This window comes from Plectropomus leopardus, chromosome 21 (genome assembly GCF_008729295.1).
Source record: "Plectropomus leopardus isolate mb chromosome 21, YSFRI_Pleo_2.0, whole genome shotgun sequence".
In the NCBI taxonomy this organism is placed as follows: Eukaryota; Metazoa; Chordata; class Actinopteri; order Perciformes; family Serranidae; genus Plectropomus; species Plectropomus leopardus.
This window is the reverse complement of record NC_056483.1, coordinates 10,531,158-10,547,641: the sequence shown is the minus strand read 5'-3', so window position 1 is coordinate 10,547,641 and position 16,484 is coordinate 10,531,158. Positions and strand designations below refer to the sequence as shown.

General features: G+C 40.6%; 1 protein-coding gene across 3 annotated transcripts in view; it reads left to right on the top strand.

Moving 5' to 3' along the window:
* Positions 1 to 1,494: 1,494 nt before the first annotated feature.
* atp8a2 (ATPase phospholipid transporting 8A2) overlaps positions 1,495 to 16,484 on the top strand; it is a 57,572-nt gene continuing 42,582 nt past the window's right edge. For 2 of the 3 annotated variants that reach the window (XM_042510644.1, XM_042510642.1), the window contains exons 1-5: positions 1,495 to 1,749; positions 10,483 to 10,660; positions 14,421 to 14,520; positions 16,110 to 16,208; positions 16,330 to 16,375. In XM_042510644.1, coding sequence (XP_042366578.1) covers positions 1,707 to 1,749; positions 10,483 to 10,660; positions 14,421 to 14,520; positions 16,110 to 16,208; positions 16,330 to 16,375 — 466 coding nt within the window. In that variant the 5' untranslated portion in view covers positions 1,495 to 1,706. The remainder of the gene's footprint in view (positions 1,750 to 10,482; positions 10,661 to 14,420; positions 14,521 to 16,109; positions 16,209 to 16,329; positions 16,376 to 16,484) is intronic. The other variant, XM_042510643.1, reaches the window with a different exon arrangement.

Here is a 16,484-nt window from a genome sequence, read left to right as displayed (position 1 = left end):
TTTATAAATTGAAAAAAAAAAACAACTTACAAAAATATCCATTACAGGTCAATCTCATAGGCTACTTTACACCTAGAGGACAATGCGCGCACGCATCTCATCATACGATGCGCGGCTCCGTGGCTCAGAAAGCCGCACAGGACAGGAACGGAAGTCTGACATTTGTCCTTCAAAATAAAGGTTTGCAGATCAGTTCTGATAAGAGTATTCAATTTATACCGTTTAATTGTTGTTTAGCGCAGGATTCAAACTAGTAAGTACTTTAATTATCATCCAATATGCTACTTATATGCTCAATTGATCGATCAATAATTTGTATTATAAAACCCCAAATTGAATGAATGTTAAATAAGTAGTTTAACTACAAAATGTCCTCTTCCTAAGTTGTTCCACAACTTCCTAAAACCCAAAATATATTTAATTTGCAGTTGTATATATATATAAAAAAAGAAGCAACAAAACCCCACAATTAATAGCTGGAACAAATACATTTTTGGCATCTTAACTGACAAGTGATTGAAAGAAATAACTACATTGAATAGTTGCTGATTGTTTTTGTGTTATTTGTCTAACTGATTAATAAGTCATTTCGGCTCTAGATTTGTTTAACTAACAGCTAAAACAGTAGTGTATTAAAATGGCTAGTAGATAGATAGATAGATAGATAGATAGATAGATAGATAGATGCATGATGATTATAAGATGATGCACCTTGATCTGTGATACAAAAATATAAATATGATTTAGTTGCAAAAAAGAAATGTGGGCATTTTAAAGAAAAAGCCAATCTGTACAGACAACTTAGTTGCACAAAGGAAGTGCAGATGGTTGTGTATTTTTTCAGGTGTATAGTAAATTGTTGCACCTGTTGAGCTTTTGGGGTTGTGATTTAAATTTTTTTTTTTTAGAGAGGTAAAAGGTGGCACTATATTTTACCAGAAAATCAGCATCAGAAATACTTAATTGATCCCCAGGGGAAATCAAGGTTGGTTGCAGTCAACCTGATGCATAGAGAATTATAGAAAGTAGATATAGGTACTAGCACAGAGTATGTAAACATACAAAATATAAATATGGTAATAATAAAAAACAATTAGCACCAGAATGTAAATATTTAAAATGATAAATATGTGTTAAGTGTCTAAAAATATAAACTACGTTCCTTATGCTATGACACAAACTGTAAAACTAGTATGTAAGTTACAAATAGAACATGTGTGTACAATGCAGCAATGTACAACACAATATGTACTGTTTTTAAGTAAGGACAATAAGAATATATGCAGTATGTGTATTATATTGTAGCAAATTATTTGTTTAAGCAGCCAATAAGCTTTATTTAGTAAATGTGGCTGAATTTTATCCTATCTGCAATTGTACTGTTACATGAAAATTGCACTTTAAATGTATTACACTGACGATAAATAACGTTCCCGTTGAGTGTTTATTTTAACGTACTTTATTTTGAAAGCAGTGACCGGAAGTTGCACATACTTTCTCCTGTGTGACTCGACGCTGGCTCAAACTACCGTCCACAACATTATCTCCGCGGTCTACCCGTGAAATAATGATCCCCGAGCAGCAGCAGCAACAGCCGCAGCTTGGGCCCGGAACAGCTTTCCCCTGCTCTGTCGGTGAGCCATGAGCATGCCACCGCTCCGGCCTCCTCGTCCCAGCCTCACCGACACTCGTTCACCACCAGCAAGATGTATTTCAACCGGAGAGCCAAGAAGATACACAGCGAGGGAGGTAAGCTAAGGAAAAAAAACAACAAACACATTATTTATTTGCTCGGCCAAGGTTGCGCCCGCCGCTTGATTCGTGATCTGTCACTGTAAGATCGTGTTAATATCGTAACAGGCCTGTTATTATAGAGGGTAAAGCGGCCTGTATTTAATCGTGCGTAGGCCTATCTGAGATGTGCTTGGCATAATAACGGGGATCGGTGTTGCCCGGGACTGCGGCATGCATGTGGGGTGACTTGCTGTACCGGTGTTTATCCTCCAGTCTCGCTCATTTTTTTTGGCACCGGTTGGGGATGCAAGGGCAAGCAGACTGCAGGTGCCTCCTTCAGGAACCACCGTCTGCCGGTTATACTGGTTTATATAAACAAGTGGAGGGATCCGTGTTGTGCTTTAACATCACAAAAATATAACTATATATTTGTTCTTGGTAGAGTGAATGTGAGTCTGTTGTATGACCTTATCACTCTCATTGGGATGTACTCCATTTCCTATGATATCATTTTGGTATTATATAATATTGTTGCAACAGCCTTTTGTATCTAGACCTCCTGAATCGTATCATATGGGATATTCTCGTATGGGATTGCTCGCCTAAATAATTTCATATCTAAGTAATTATAAGAAGTAAAAAGTTATTTTGCATTTCAAACGTCAAAGCTAAGATCCTATAGATCAGTCCAAGAACAGCCTATTACCTCGCTGACTTAAAATCCACGTGACCGTCTAAAGAGAGGTCCTTACTGTCAGCCCGCCCGGAAGTGAATCTCACCTGACCCGACGGTCATCCACATCCAGAGCCTGTTTTACATCACAACATTTTACACACTCATGTGTTGGGGAAGAGATGGTTCAGTGTGTTGCACAGAGAGATTGTCTCTGCTAGGTGCTCTATGAACCAAGACGGTTACTATAACCCTTTGAAACCTGAGCAAAATTGGCATGATGTCTTTCAGAAACATGGGAAGAAAGCAATGAGCAACAAGAGAAAAAATGACCCCAAAATTAGCAAGAAATTCGCAAAGAGTAAAAGAAAATGACCTGAAACTTTGTATTAATAAAACAAAAGAAAAACGGAAGACAAACAGAAATTACCTGGAAAAAGTCCTTAAAATGTCTAAGAATAATGTAAAACAATTGTATATATGTAAATACGATTATTATAGTTTTTCCTTACCTTTTTTCTTTTTTCCCTAGACATTTTCCCTAGCTTTTTAAAAATAATTTTATATATCTACTAATTTCTTTTCATTTGTGAGAAAAAAATCTTATTAAGTTACCTGTTGCCTTTTCCCCTCTTTTTTGAAAGAAATTGCACTAATTTGCCTTTGTGTTCAAAAGTTTAAATACTTGTCACAGTAATCTGAGAGCCGCGCAAGGAAAGTGATCTTAAATATATCCCCCGGGAAAAACTGTATAGTGAGGGCTATAGTCTCACTTTTTGGGAGAAAACGCTTCATTCTCCTCAGAGTAGGAGTCGGAGGGAGGGAGGGGACACAAAGCTGCCTCGGATGACTTCACACATGGCAAACTGACATCGGATTGGATTGTCCTGGAAGATAGGAGCATGTGTTTGGCTCATCCAGTGGCTTATAATAGTGACTGGCACATATTGTCGGGCTGCTTCGCTGTGTTGTGTGTGTGTGTGTGTGTGTGTGTGTGTGTGTGGGGCTGCATGCCTCATGCAGCTTCCAGAAATAGTAAGCAGGGCAAATTTGGAGCAGAGATGAGCGCCAACTGGGCCACACTGTCTTCAGGCCAGAGTTTCCCAGATATTTTTTTAATGTTAAAAGAATACTCCACCTTTTGACACTGGGGCAGCACATTTTTACCACAGGGCAGGTCAAAGGTTAAAGGGTTCAGCACCAGTTTCAAAAGGTAGAAGTGTATGTTTTTGACAGCACTGTGACAAAAAAGCACAAGTCTAGCTATCATATTTTTATATTTTTTGTTTTATAGCACATCAGATGGCCTTACAAATGAGTCACACCGCTGTTGACAGTTGTTTGTTTTACATCAGATATTGACCTAGCTATGTGGCAGAGCCTTTTCTCCTTGTGTTTTATTCCTGTTTGTGTCAGAGAAATTCATGTGAGACTTTCAGTATCTATAGTGGGCATTTTTTTTGGTTTCTGGGGTCCTAAAATTGTACAAGTGTTTAACACGGCCATATTTAAGGCATATTAGGATGGCACTCCAGTATGAGTGTCAGTCATTATGTACATGTGTTCCCTCCTGGATTCGCAATGCTGCCTTTACTGTAATCTCTTGGAGCCTGACCTCTTGATTCTTTGCTCCAATTAGCGAGCTGCCATATCCCTGGTGATGACGTCTGCGGTTACCAATCTGTCACATTTACTCACACACTTGCAAACACATTCACACAGAGTAATCATATTTGCTTGCATTATGAATTGTGGGCATTATAAAATCTGACCAACAATTTTAGTATTTTGTCATGTCTGTAACAGCACCTTTTACATATAAGTACTTACTTAAAGCACTTCTCACATTTGTTGGGAAAGCATATTATACTTTACAGAACATTCATTAAGCATCATGTCACAATATGAAGCTAAACAAACTGTAACAAAGATGTCTTACAGTTTTGCAGGTTGTCTTTGACAACCCACAGCATTTGTACAATGTAGGGGCCTATCTTGTCTCTGTGTTGATGTGTCTAGTTTATGCGAGTCATGCAGCTCAGCCAACTGTCAACAATGCATCTGTTTTGGAAAGATAATGAGGGGTTGTCATGGCTGCAAAGCTACTGAAGATGCCATTTGAGAGATAGTGGGAGGTCTAATAAATTGCACCAATGATGCATTTACATGAGTTGGACACAGGGGGGCACTCCTGTGCAAGCTACAAGGATTTAGAAAATACATTACTTTGTATAACTCTTCAGGTCTACATCCTTCATATTCAGGCATGGATCTCATCTGATTGTTAACACTTCCAGTGTCTGGCACATGCAAACACATTTACAGTTCAGTTATTGACCCATAGATGTGTTGTGTGCGGTATGTGTATATTGATTTGTTGTCTTGTGTGTGTTGTTTTCTCCTGCCGCGGCCTCTCTGGCACCCACAGAGCAGTTAGTGTTGACCACCATTAGGCAGGAGGCTTCTGAACTGCAGGACCCAGGCGAGGGCACCGGCGCTACCATGCGTGCCCGCCTCACAGACAGGTTTGACAAAAGTGAGTTTGCTCGAATTAGACTGGATGACGCCCCGTTTGTGTCCGGAGTCCCAAGGTGCATGTGGCCATGCGCAACAGCTCGGAGCAGGTGTCTCCGAACCCCCGGCCCTCAAGAGCTACAATGTCTAGTTACCTACAGAGTGTCTCTGGTTCTTGTCTGAAAAGGTTAAGACATTATATGACTGCTGTGGACCCTGAATAACCTGTAGCTCCTTGGGGCCTGGAGTGATGAATGCTGAACAGGAATTAAACCTTTCACTGCATGTGCTTGAAGTTAATTGGGTGGCCACTCATGTCAGACCATGTTGATGAAGGCAGATCAATATGCACTGGGGTCTTTGGGGAAAACCTTCAATACAAACACATTTGCATGCTATAGAATATAACACATGCATGTGTTGACATGGCATGCCTGAATAGAGCATGTACATGAACACTGTTGCATGTGTGTATGACACATAAGTGTCTTAAATCTTAGAGAAGGGGGCAGGGGAGTACCTGCATGTTGGGGCCTTGCATGCTCTCTGGCTTTAAATGATGTTTGTTCACCTGTGTGTTTGAGAGAGTGTGCCCATAAAACAGTGTCAATGAGTGTGTATGTATATGTGCATATGCATACATTAGTGTAATGTGTATTTGTGTGCGTGCTGCAGTCTCACCTGTAGGATTACCAGGATATGGATTAGCAGCAGGTGAAGTTGCAGAGCAGACACAGAGGGGATTATCATGCTCGTTCACTTGGCTCGTAAGAGGCTTTCTTGTCGTACTTCCTACTCTGTTACGGTGACAAATGGACCCTCTGGGAATGCTTGAGGCCAGGTCAACCAGGACCTGTAAATAGGGCCTGCAGGTCTGGAGACCAGGACAGCCATGGGACGTAGGGTTCTCTCAGGCAGACGACACTCTGTTGGTAATGCTTTTCTGACCTCACAGCATGATTTTAGACTAGATGGAAGCATGTGGGGAAGATGTTTCATGTTTTTTTTTTTTAAGTCATTCAGTTATTGGTAGTAGTGGTTGTGGTTCAGTGTTCAGCTCAAGAACACTTTGACAGGTCCTGTGGCTGTTAGAGGAGTCAAACCTAAGACCTTACTGTTACGGGGCAGTGACTCCAAAGACTTTGCAGCCATGTTGCTGGGTGAGGAAAACAAAACGTGTTGGGCTGAAAATATTCACAGTATATGCAATACATTCTGATTCGCTATGCACATTCAGCTGCCTTAGCACAATTGCATTTAAAATGTTTTGACAGTTTTTCAGATGATTAAAAATGTGTAAACAGCCAGACTATCTGTCCTCAGAGATGCTTGTGGGAGTTGGAGTGCTCCGACAGCTGGGGATAATTGTAGCGATTCCACTGTAACTGCTGTTATGATTAGTAGCAATTTCTTTCTGGCTCATTTCCGCCCTGGGCTGGGTGTTTGGAAAATGTGAAGTGCATCTCTATTAGACATGATTGAATTCAGCATGTAAGCATCTCCAGAAGCTATATTTGTGCCTTTTAAAACACAATTCAGGCAGTCACGTTAATTGACACAGCCGCCGAGAGAGACACCGTGATAGTGGCCGATATGTGAGCCATTTCTTGAGTGTAGACTGGGGCATTACACCAAGGCAGAGAGTCTGGTGAAATATGCTCTGCCATACTGGAAAATGTGGATGAATTATGCAGCCTGTCCCTATCCATTATTTAGTAGCCTGCTTTTTAACAGTGAAACTTTGGCTCCAGGCCAGGGCAGCTTGGGCTCAGCCCAAAAGTTAATACTCCATATTAAGATATTATGAAGCGTGTAATGAGTGACATTTTCTTCGAATGACACACATGAGGGATTTAATCGCCTGCAGTTTCAGACTGCATTGTCATTGTTCTGCTTTCCGGAACCGGTATCTGCCCACTGTGTTTAATGTTTTTGATTTGATAGGCTTCTAATGACACACATATTCACATTAGAGAGACAGTAAAAGGGCCATTAAACTTCTGTATATAATGGACAAAGATTTGGCTAATTAATGCATATGATTGTTTTTAAGAAAGGGGGTATGTCTTGTTAAACTTTACTAACCAAATGGGTAGCTGGTAGCATCTTGCTAGCAGGGTATGAGATCAGAGTGTTTATTGAGGGCGTATCAGTCTAGTCTTACCTGCTCTGGCTGCAGGTTATCAGACCTATGCTACCTGTCCGGCCAGCCTGGGTGCTTCATGTGTAATTGACCTGGCTGTGCTCTGCTGGGGTTTGTTGCTGACTCATCACTGGTGCATCAGTAATAAGTTACGGAGGTGACTGCGCCTCTACTCCATCTGAGATGAGTAACAGAGGCATTGATCTCTTTAGAAATGAATCAGAGCTGAGTTGGGCTGCTGAGAAAGCCATTATTGATCTACTTTGAAAGGTAGAAGGGTTAAAAAGTGGAGGTAGGGGGGCCAAACAGAAACATGCAACAAAGTATAGAAAAATTCATGAGGAAGACAGGAAAAAAGGAAAAGAGAATTGCATTGTGAAAAAGAAGTAAAAAATGACATTACAGGTAACCATGTGCATCGCCCTTCACTATCTTTTAACGTCGTATCATCCTTAATAATTTCCTTGCAATCACTTGCTATCTTGATTGACCCCTGTGCCATTCACAGTGTGGAGTGCTGAGCTGTGGTTGTGATTTACTGCTCTGATAGGTCGAGAGGTAATAGCCCAGTCAGAGATATAGAGACGAGGGATAGGCAGCTTATTATCATTTTGCTTGGATAGACTTTGACCCTTGCTCTCTGCCTCGTGCAGGCACTTTGTGGGCTGGTGTGGTACAGCACTATAGTGAGGTTGTAGTTTTTCAAGTTGTTTAACCTCTTACAATCTCAAGCAGGTTTCTTTTGCAGTGATAGAATGTGAAATATATTACAATAAAAAGCTGAAAGCTTACCACTAACGCACAAACAAAGCAATCTCTCCACTTTAAATAAGATTTGATATGACCGTTCAAGTTGCACTAGAAAAAGATGCAATTATTGCAGCCGTTTTCTGTAAACATGCACAACTCTCTTTTAATGGAAAAGTGGAAGTCTGATGTGTCAATAGTGATGATAGCACATCAGGTAAATAAGCCTGGCTGGCTTTTGTCTGGGTCGTTTTACAATTCCTCGCCTGCTTTAGAATAACAGGCTTGAGTGGAATATAATGATATTTTGGTTATTGATGAGGGGAATGAATGACCCGTCTATTGTAGGATTACAGTGCTGCAGAAATAGAGTTTCGGGACTGTGGAAATTCAATCTGCTAAACCCTGCAGTGTTTATTCAATTCTAAATTATTTATGCAATTAGGCCGTTGTTTTAACTTACAGCCTCACTCACAGGCAGGCACACAATGCACAGATCGCAAGAAAAGATCTCACACAAATAATACCATAATACAGCTCAAAATATATTAACAATTGAGCACAACAAGCACTCTTCAAGGGTTTGCAGGAATAGTATTATCAAAATAATGACTAGAGATGTCCTGATTGTATCGGAAGGACTGGTTTTAGGCCCAATAATTTTTTTAATTGATCGGAATCGATTATTCTGAGCACACGGCCCGCTCGATCCTTTGTGTACGTCGGCCATCACACAGGTGACGTAAAGAGAGCATGACTTGCAGCAGATATTCAAGTTTTATTGTAATGCTGCTATACCAATAAGTACAAACAATTTTTCATGTTCAACTTAAGCAAATACACCGCTTTATGTGGAATTTAAATTTTTGTCATTCATTTTTAGTGAATTTGTTTCACTATAATGCTATAAAAAGCGGAATTGTGACAGATTTTTATATGTTAAGACTGGGAATGTTTATGTGGATTTATAACAGTACTTTGAAGTGTAATTGTGATTTTATTACTCATTTGTAGTGTTCTGTACATGTATTACAATGGTACAAAGAGTAGATTTGAGAGCAATTTCTGAATAAATTATAGTTTGTTAACTTTATTATTTTATTTAAAAAAACAAACAAACAAATGCTGCACTAATTGGAATTGTGATAAGAGCCATAATGGAAATATTTTTAGTTTGTTCACTTTGGAATTTTGTAAAGATGAATAAAAACCCTTAAGGAACTGTTTGGATGCAGATATTTTTTCTTGGATTGCATCCCAAAGCTACTAAACTTTAAGTGTGCACTGTGCAGCTATATTATTCAGGTAAATACAAGTATCGAATCGGGGTATCGGCAGATACTCGAAATCAAGTGACTGATTAGGATTGGGGCAATAAAAAACTTGATCGGGACATCCATAAAATGAATTTGGAATTTTGTTAGTGGCTTTCCAGATAAATGCATTATAGATAATATTCTTATTCTATCTCATAACTTGAGATGCAGTATGTCACATTAACTATCTGCATCGATGCAAACTAATGAGAAAGAGCAGAAACCTGTAGTAGGTACACCCTGCTGTTGCACAGGCATCACGGTGGAGTATGAAGTGATCTCCTGATGGATGGCTCTTGCCTCAGGGATGTCATTTGACCCATATGGCTGACCACAAGACCTTAAGGCGATATCAGGCTTCTGGCCCTTTAAAAGCGGAGCCCCGGCTTTGCCCCTCCGCAGCACTGAAGGAGCTCCATATGGCTTCCCCTTGTTGTCTGCACTGGCTGTAGTGAGCCGCTCAGCATCAAATTGGAGGACATTGCTCAAATCGCGCCCGAATAACAAGGCTTCCCGAGGCGGCAGGTGGCCAGATGACACGGCTGCGTAGCTCGGTGGGCCAGTATTATTTCCCAGGGCCGGGAGCTTCCTCTTGTGCAAGGCCGAAGGAGGAGAGAGGAGGCACGGGCGTGCTGCTGCATCTGTCCTCGCCCAGGTTCGCCGTTGTTGTACCAGCTGAGTAAACTGTAGCGTCCAGACCTGTTTGCATTGCTTTCACTTCCCCACAATGTCCTTGCAGGACTATATTCCCGTCATTAGGCGCACTCAAGGATGAAAAATGCCCCGCTCCTGGAGCTCATGCGGGGGTGAATGAGCGGAGATCACGACGCTTTAAAATGGTTGGAGATGACAAAGCCAGGCGGGCGGGAGGCAGGGAGTCTGCAGAAGCAGAAGAAGCGTGTTGCATCCTCTTGTGTCACTTTTTTTACGGCATCAGTTGCGCCTGTAGTTAAATGTTAGCTGCGATGTGCGCCGGGTCTTCCCTGTGTTACATATGAACAAGTTGACGTGCTGATAAAACAGACAAACTCGGTGTGTTTGTTCGCCATTGTGCATCCCTCAGCACATCCATTATACGCGGGGGGTCCCGTGGGCGTCGCGAAACGCGCGTGTGTGCATTGACGGTACCTGCATAATAATACTGAAAGACAAGGGGTGGTGTTTATAACGGGAAACGTCATTGAATTGACCCCGCCGGCTTCAGCATACATCAGCATACAGTAGCCTCTAGTACTAATGGGTCGCCTTCGCTTTTGAACCGTAAACCACGTCTCCCGTCCATGTCTCTGTCTCTCTCTCCCTCCCTCCCTCTCTATCTATCTCTGTCTCACTGTCTCTCCCTCGCACTCACTCAGCCTCGCCTCTCTCCCATCAATCCAACGGTGCAGGACCTGCTTGCTCGTCCGGCGGTTACCGCAAGGCAGATGATGAGATGTCCGGGACCACTTCCCAGGCGGATCCCGTAGACGCCACCGCGCGGACGGTGCTGCTCAACCGGCCACAGAACACCAAGTTCTGCGACAACCATGTCAGGTGGGTGTCACTTTGGACTTTCACCGACTGCACGTTTTGTAAAGAGATGCATGCTGTGTAGCTTCTATGCATGTTTTTTATTGTGTGCACTGAAAGTTACAGTACTGTGAAAAAGTCTTAGCCCACCCTAGATTTGCTGTTTTGGTAAGTTGTTACGAGGATATATATATTTATTTCGCAGTCTCTTACAAACAAAGAATATAGAGAACATGTTCAATGCATTAAAACCATAAACAGTGGATCAAACAATTATTATTGAGCTTTGGACATGTCTTGAATGCAACCTTGCATAAATACACCAGAGGATCATTACTTTAAATCTCATATTGTCTGCCCAAGAGAGCTCGAGACATGCAAAGTGGAGTGGAGTACTTGCAACTTTAGTCTGCTCAAGTTGTTTTATTCTGAAATACTTGTGTTTTTGATACTGTATACATTTTTCCTGTGTGTTCTAGTTTTATTTTAGTAGAGACTAGTGGGAAATAAATATGTATGATCAGTTTAAACTTGCTAAAATTAAAAAGTTTAGGGTGTCCTAAGACTTGTGCACAGTACTTAAACCATAGCACAGTATAGCCAACATGTCACCGCACTTATGCAACCCCTGGTCATCTTAATTGATACTTTTTGTTTATTTTGTGTTTAATCAGAGGATGTTAAGCTCATCTTGATTCTACTTACTTAATTACAAGTTTGTTTGCTTGTCTGAGGTCAGAGTGCAGGGCCAGCATGTAGGAATCCCGTCTTGCTAAGGGACATCCCACTGAGCAATAGATTTATTTGTTTAAACATAATTTCCAAGCTTTAGCCCCCTTATAGACCAGGGTACAAAGAGCCCAATTTTCAGATCATATTTTAAAATAATCATTGAATATATATAAAAAAAACCCCATAAAAACCCGTGAATAATTAACAAAAGCACTGTATACTTATGTGTTTTCATTATGGATGTTTATTTTCTGTCATATACACAGATTCGGTTTACTCTTTCATCTAGGCTGAAACTAGATGTCTACTAAACCTTCACTTTTTAACCTTGAATAATTGAAATCTAAACGTCCAAATACAAATAAATCTAAAAGCCTAAAGACAAATAGATGTGTAATAGACATTTATTAAACGTCTTTTCAATGTTGATTTGCTCAGTGGGAATCCAGCATTGTGGATATTTAACCAGAGGGGCTGTACTCTCATGTTTTCAGGTTGAAGGACAGCCTGTTTGTATGTTTTAACTCCCAGCATGCCATGTGCGACATGTAGACTTTGGACCACTGAAAATTTGCTTTTTTTCTCTCTTAAAATTTCCCCTTCATTTAGTTTTGCCTTAAATCACAGAAACTGTAAAAAAAAACTGTTTTAGTTTGACAATTACTACAATTTTACAGTTGAAACTCTATTGATAAGGCTACTTAATAACTCACCTATTAAGTTGCAACTCTGCAGCGGCCCCCGACGGGTGAGACTAATGTCATCTGAAGTCCTGAAGTCCACTTGAGATTCTCAGTGGGAAAGTGCTTGGCTAAACAACTTACCCTGACCGCATTGCTTTATCAATATGTCCTTATGAATATTGAAGGCTGCCAGTGAGTAAAGTAACTACACTTACATGTGTTTTGCATAATTTTCAGGAAGCGCCCTAGGTGTGTCTGATTTCTACAAATGTTGGACTAAGCTTGATAATATTTCACATATGGTGCTGATGTGTCTTGGTTGCCCTCCATGGTTCAACAGTGAAAATCTGATTGAATTTATTGCTGAGTTATCTGTCGTAGGCAGGGTGATGAGCAGGGCCAAATGTTTCGTACTGCAGCGGAGAAGTCCCTTTTATAAGCATCATCCCAGCTGTCATTTGCATATATTATGGGCTCAGTTGTGGTCATAAATACTAAGTTGCAGTCAGGCAAAATATTGGAGTTTGATTTATACAGACAGCAATGTAATTTGTAGCTTGTCTTCACCTTTTGTTATTCCTATTTGTATGTACTAACTGCGCCTGGCGCCATCAGGAGCAGAGGGCTCATGTTCTATGAGTTGAAGGCTTGTCGTTATTCAGCTGACATTCAGTGGTCTGCCGTTACGGTCAGGAGATTTAATTTTACTTTTAAAAGGGCCTATTTCAGGTCTACGAATAAGATTAAGGCAAACGCTCCCTGGCTCATCTGATTGGATCACATGTGGTGTACTGCCCCTAGCTGCATGCTGATTGGAGAGTCAAGAGCACTCTGGCTCCAGAGGGGCGCCCTCTGATGTCCCCATGTTCCTGTAACTCTTTAGTTTATGTTTGAAAGGTTCAATAGCCATATTGATTTTTCTTAGATTAAAGCCTTGTAGCTTTTATCTGTGTACTCAACTCACCTCCTCTCCATTCCCTTGATCCTCCTCTTCCATATTTCATTGTATGCCAGTGTGTTTGTATATACTGAGCATTAGTGCTGCTCTCCTGTGCACCATTGCAGCGAAGTAAGCTGCTCGATTATTCTTTGGAAAATAGATTGATAATTGTCTGTCAATAATATTTAACTGGGTAACATATGCTCCATTTTGTCGATACTTCAAATTAAATCAAACTTGCCGCAAAACAACTATTTTAAAAAGACTTTTTATTATATATATTTCCAACAAATCTACCTGCTTGCATTCTTAAACCCAGAGCAATGACTCCTCTTTGACTTCAGCTCAGTGTTTTCTTTTGTCCTATAGAGTATGAGTTTTTTTTTTTACTTTAAATAAAAAACACGACAAAGCAACCCAGCAGCAGGAGAGCATCACCCTGCAGCTAACAGCTGTTAACACCACCAGCATGTTGGACATCCATAGTATGAAAAATAAGACAGGTTTTTGCTTCTTCTTTTTTTCTTTAGCCCTGGTCTGATTGGTGTGTGTGTGTGTGAGAGAGAAGATAGATATCACTTGTCTTTGATTGGATTAAAGCAGCTTTATCTGCTCAATCATAGGTGTAGTATCACCAACTGAGGTATCCAGAGCATCAGGGTCAGGACACCGAGCGTGTGTGTGCGACAGACTAACAGCTGTTGCTACTCTGCTCTGTGTGTAATGTCCTGCTCTTTGTAGTTTTGTCTCTGTGTGAATGAGGCAGACGGAAAAAGCGGTTAAGAGTTCATCTCCTTGGAGATTCTGAACTGTGATGGAGGGATGTGTGTTTTCCCATTCAGTGCTTGCACTTGATGCACTCCTGCACATAAACACAAACGTACCACATCCATTAAACAAATGCTTTTGCAGAAGCTCTTATTTTTCACTCAGGCCATGCATGAAAAAAACAAGGCAGGCCTTGACTTGAAGGTTGACTTTTTGTATTTTTAACCTCTCTAAAAGCTCTTACCGTAGCTCCTGGTTATACAAGGCTAATCATTACAGTTGTCTAATCAATACAGTTGATTGACAGACAAGTTGAGGTTGCCAAGGTTTCTTGCACCTATTTTATGGGGTTCGGGTTCTAAATTTAGATCGCTAGATTTTAAGTATTGGTCTATTTATACGTCTGATGTGTGTGCACCCCATAATGGCTCTGTTTGCCCTCACTGAGCACCATTGAGTGTTTCTTATAGATTTTCAAGTCCTGCAATATTAAAACCCAGCTGTTAAGGTAATGCTGTTTGAGCGTGTCAGGTGAAAAAATCGTTAGCACACAATTTATGCATGAATTCCTACTTTTGCTAATGCACTACCTGGCTCTGCCTCCATCTATCTGACTGTAAACAAAGTATAAAGTCTCCTTTATCCTTGTTTGCTCCTGCAGTACCACCAAGTACGGGGTTCTCACCTTTCTGCCTCGGTTCTTGTATGAGCAGATCAGGCGGGCTGCCAACGCCTTCTTCCTGTTCATCGCACTCATGCAGGTAACCCCCACGCACAAAACTGTAATGGCTCGGTATGCTGTTTGGTTTCAGATTGCTTCTGTGGCCCGCACAAGCTGCTGTAGATGATACATCCTAAAAAGTCTATTTTGAAGTATTCCAGGATTCCCATGGGCCCAGCTATTTTTGAAATACTGAGTTATGGATTATTGAGTGTTGTTTTCTAGATGGCTAAAGTTAAGATTTGGTAAATTTCCTCAAAAAGCCAAGAGAAGGAGACTTAAAAAATAAATATGAATCATAGTTATATCACAAATAGTTCACGTCACATTTCAATACATGTTTATAAGATATGACAAATTACTCATTTTAAAAATTAAATACTGCATGTTGTTTTTACTCATCATTTTCCCAACAACATATGCAGCTCTATGGCTTCTTTTAGATAGAGGTGTAACAATATCACCCATGGAAAGTGAAAACATTGATACATATTGTCATCTTTAAGATTAGTCTTTATTTTGAAATTCCCATGGCACTTCTTGTGTCACCATTTTTGCCCAAGCAGACATTAAAAGCAGTTAAGATGAAGACATTAAGGATATTCACTGAAGGGTTTACATGGACATGAGTAACCCTTTTATGATTGGGTTTTTATAGTATTCCCTTTATGTGTTGTCTGAGCATGTCAACATCATATCCTGTTTATAAGAAACCTGAATATGCTAGCTGGAGTACTCTGAAAGAAACTTAGAGTGTCATAAACAGGTTATTCATGCCCATATAACCACACTGACTGATGTCATCTGATATGGATCACAGGCCCCTGAACAGTCGTATTGAAATCATATCATGGAAGATTTTGTTATATCAGCAAATTCCATATCTTTGTCCAGATAATCATTTAAACATGGCATCGTGTTTAAGGTTGGGTATCGTTTGTGTTTTTTCTGAGACAGGTGCCAAAATAAAACAGTACCAGTGCCTAAACACCGCCTGAACCAATACTTTTTTCAAAATAAAGCAAAAAATGACTGTTCATTAAGTAAAAGAATGTTTTTTTTTATTGCAAAAAGGCATATTTGGCCTGGGAACTGAACACTTTAGCTCCTAACAATTTAAAGTGCATTTATTCACTGACAAACAGCCCTTACTATTCACACACTACGTTGATGCATTTAATTTGAAAGTCTACTCCGACCGCAGCGGCGCGGGTCAGTAAATGAGGCTGCGAAATCTGCATCATGATTTTGTCTGGTAGGTACCAGTTGAAAAGGAACCGGTATCATAGTAGCACCAGGCTTCGGTACTCAACCCTAATTGTGTGTATGATTTACACCCCTACATTTTTACTGCTTGTAAACTGAAAAAAAGTCAAATTAAGAAGGAATTTGATCATAGAGGATGGTCAGTAATTCTGTCTGTAGTCACTGCCTAATTGGTTAATAAGTAAGATAACAAGCAGTTTCCTCAGTGTGAGCCTCATGAAAAGTCTTCCAGTATGCTTGTGTGGCTTTACCCACGCATCAGAGATTAACTGACTGTTGTGATCCATCATGTGTGCTTTACGGTACTCAACACTTGGTAATCATCAATGATTTGTGAGTTCTGCCTCTCTTGACTCTTATCAGCAAATCCCTGATGTATCACCGACCGGCCGCTATACCACACTGGTCCCACTCATCTTCATCCTCACTGTGGCCGGGATCAAAGAGATCATAGAGGACTACGTGAGTAACACAGCAACACCACAATGATACAGGCAGAAGTTATTACTTTTTAAATGTTAAGTTTAAGAGAGAGGGACATCATAACTTAAAAGCCAATGTGTCTTTATTTGTGTCTTTACAGAAAAGACACAAAGCAGACAACACAGTGAACAAGAAGAAGACAACAGGTATCGTCTGCGTGTGTGTGTGCTCGCTTATGTGCGTCAACTGTCTGTGCGCTTTTCCACGAGTGTGCTTGGTGTCTATTTGTGTGGGTTTTGTTTCCTTTCATGGCTG